The sequence below is a fragment of the Oratosquilla oratoria genome, chromosome 39, assembly GCF_046742065.1.
Source record: "Oratosquilla oratoria isolate Oo_2021 chromosome 39, ASM4674206v1, whole genome shotgun sequence".
Classification (NCBI taxonomy): domain Eukaryota; kingdom Metazoa; phylum Arthropoda; class Malacostraca; order Stomatopoda; family Squillidae; genus Oratosquilla; species Oratosquilla oratoria.
This window is the reverse complement of record NC_134815.1, coordinates 41270769-41273268: the sequence shown is the minus strand read 5'-3', so window position 1 is coordinate 41273268 and position 2500 is coordinate 41270769. Positions and strand designations below refer to the sequence as shown.

Genomic DNA, 2500 nt, shown 5'->3' with positions numbered 1-2500 from the left:
TCACCCCAAAAAATAAAAGACTTATTCGGATCAGATCACCCAATTACTCAATGATTTTTCCCCGAGCGATCCTAATGTTGCAGAGAGATTACAAGGACGAATGGCTGGTAGGTAATGCAGCGGATGTCACACTGAAACACAGTAAGGAGCAGATATACATTAAACAGCTCACACCTATCACGCAAACGTAATTGTACCAAAAAAAATAAAAGGTCCTAGGTCCTGACTGTCCCCATGTAATTTTTCTTTATTTTTCCGAAAATTCCTCAAAAAACCTGGTTTTCGCAGAGACCCTTTTTCCAGACACAGTGGTAATTTATAATGCTTATGGTAAACCTCTTTTTTTCGTCTTTGCTTAATGCTGACCGTTTCGGTACTTGTCGTATCCTTGCTGCTGAGTTTCTAGGCTTCCGTGGTGCCCAAGACACTAAATGGCATCACTTAGAGGCACCGCTGAAAGAGGAAAAAGACTTTTGCAAATAGAGCTGCTTTAGTTTTGGGGGGCAAGAGGGCATTTGTGCAGACACAAGTTTTGTTTTTAGTCTGCTGAGGACTATTTTTTCCATGTAGGTGTCAGTCAGCCTACTGTACGCTAAAGTTGAACCGCTTTCGTATTTCCTTAGAAAAGTATTCCATTCCAAACATCACACTGTCCGTAGATGCCCATTTCTAACTGCTACATGTTTGTCTGTGTTGTAATAATCTAAATCTAAACTCACGGTAGGTGTGTTTATAAAGCTCTATAAAAGCTGAGATAGATGGATAGCTTAACCACCTTCATGTCAGCAAATGGCGATACGATTTGTCCTCTGGGAAACGAGGTCACTGAAAGCGCGGTCTTTCCCCTGCGCAGGTCAAGGGCGCGGGGCTTCAGGATAACCGCGAGAACTGTTGGAGGTTCTTCATCGACCGAGTTAGGAGGAACCTGAAAATGGTCCTCTGCTTCTCCCCCGTCGGTGCTACGCTTAGGTAAGTCTTCAAGATGGTTTTGGGGACGTAGGGTGCCACGCTCAGGTAAGACTTCCACTGGGTTTTGGGGACGTGGGGTGCCTCACTCAGGTAAGACTTCAAAGGGTTTTGGGGACGTAGGGTGTTACAATCTGGTAAGACTTCAGGTGGGTTTTGGGGACGCAGGGTGCCACGCTCAGGTAAGACTTCCAGTGGGTTTTGGGGACGTGGGGTGCCACGCTCAGGTAAGACTTCCACTGGGATTTGGGGACGTAGGGTGCCACGCTCAGGTAAGACCTCCAATGGGTTTTGGGGACGTGGGGTGACACGGTCAGGTAAGACTTCAAGGGGGTTTTGGGGACGTAGGGTGCCACGCTCAGGTAAGACTTCTAGTGGGTTTTGGGGACGTAGGGTGCCACGCTCTGGTAAGACTTCCAGTGGGTTTTGGGGACGTGGGGGTGCCACGCTCATGTAAGACTTCAAGGGGGTTTTGGGGACGGAAGGTACCACGCTCAAGTAAGAATTTCAGTGGGTTTGGGGGACGTAGGGTGCCACGCTCAGGTAAGACTTCAAGGGGGTTTTGGGGACGGAGGGTGTTACACTCTGGTAAGACTTCAGGTGGGTTTTGGGGACGTAGGGTGCCACGCTCTGGTAAGACTTCCAGTGGGTTTTGGGGACGTAGGGTGCCACTCTCAGGTAAGACTTCCAGAGGGTTTTGGGGACGTAGGGTGCCACGCTCAGGTAAGAATTCCAGTGGGTTTTGGGGACGTGGGGTGCCACGCTCAGGTAAGACTTCCAGTGGGTTTTGGGGACGTGGGGTGCCACGCTCAGGTAAGACTTCCAGTGGGTTTTGGGGACGTGGGGTGCCACGCTCAGGTAAGACTTCCAGTGGGTTTTGGGGACGTGGGGTGCCACGCTCAGGTAAGACTTTCAGTGGGTTTTGGGGACGTAGGGTGCTACACTCAGGTACACTTCAAGGGGGTTTAGGGGACGTAGGGTGTCACACTTAGGTAAGACTTCCAGTGGGTTTTGGGGACGCAGGGTGCCACGCTCAGGTAAGACTTCCAGTGGGTTTATGGGACATGGGGTTTTACACTTAGGTAAGACTTCAGGTAGGTTTTGGGGCCGCAGGGTGCCACGCTCAGGTAAGACTTCAAGTGGGTTTTGGGGATGTGGGGTGCCACGCTCAGGTAAGACTTCAAGGGGGTTTTGGGGACGTAGGGTGTTACACTCTGGTAAGACTTCAGGTGGGTTTAGGGAACACAGAGTACCACGCTCAGGTAAAACTTTAAGTGAGCCTTTTCAAGACGTAGGGTATCACGCTCAAGTAAGACTTCCAGTGGGTCTTTTATGGACGTAGGGTGCCACCCTCAAGTAAGACTTCAAGTGGATTTTGGGGACGTGGAGTGCCACAGAGCGCCAAGGTCACGTAACTTCAACCCTTGTGAGTCTTTTGGAGTTCGTTAAAGACCTAGATGTTTCTAAAGTCCTTAGCTGACGTGAAGTGGGTTTTAGCGATTCAGGACTCAGAGTGGTGATATTAATAATAATA

At 49.7% G+C, this 2500-nt stretch overlaps 1 protein-coding gene across 1 annotated transcript in view; it reads left to right on the top strand.

The window, feature by feature from the left end:
• The window catches only part of Dhc93AB (Dynein heavy chain at 93AB), a 207604-nt gene that overhangs the window by 102548 nt on the left and 102556 nt on the right, over window positions 1-2500 (top strand). The window contains exon 45 of the mRNA XM_076176389.1: window positions 854-969. Coding sequence (XP_076032504.1) covers window positions 854-969 — 116 coding nt within the window. The remainder of the gene's footprint in view (window positions 1-853; window positions 970-2500) is intronic.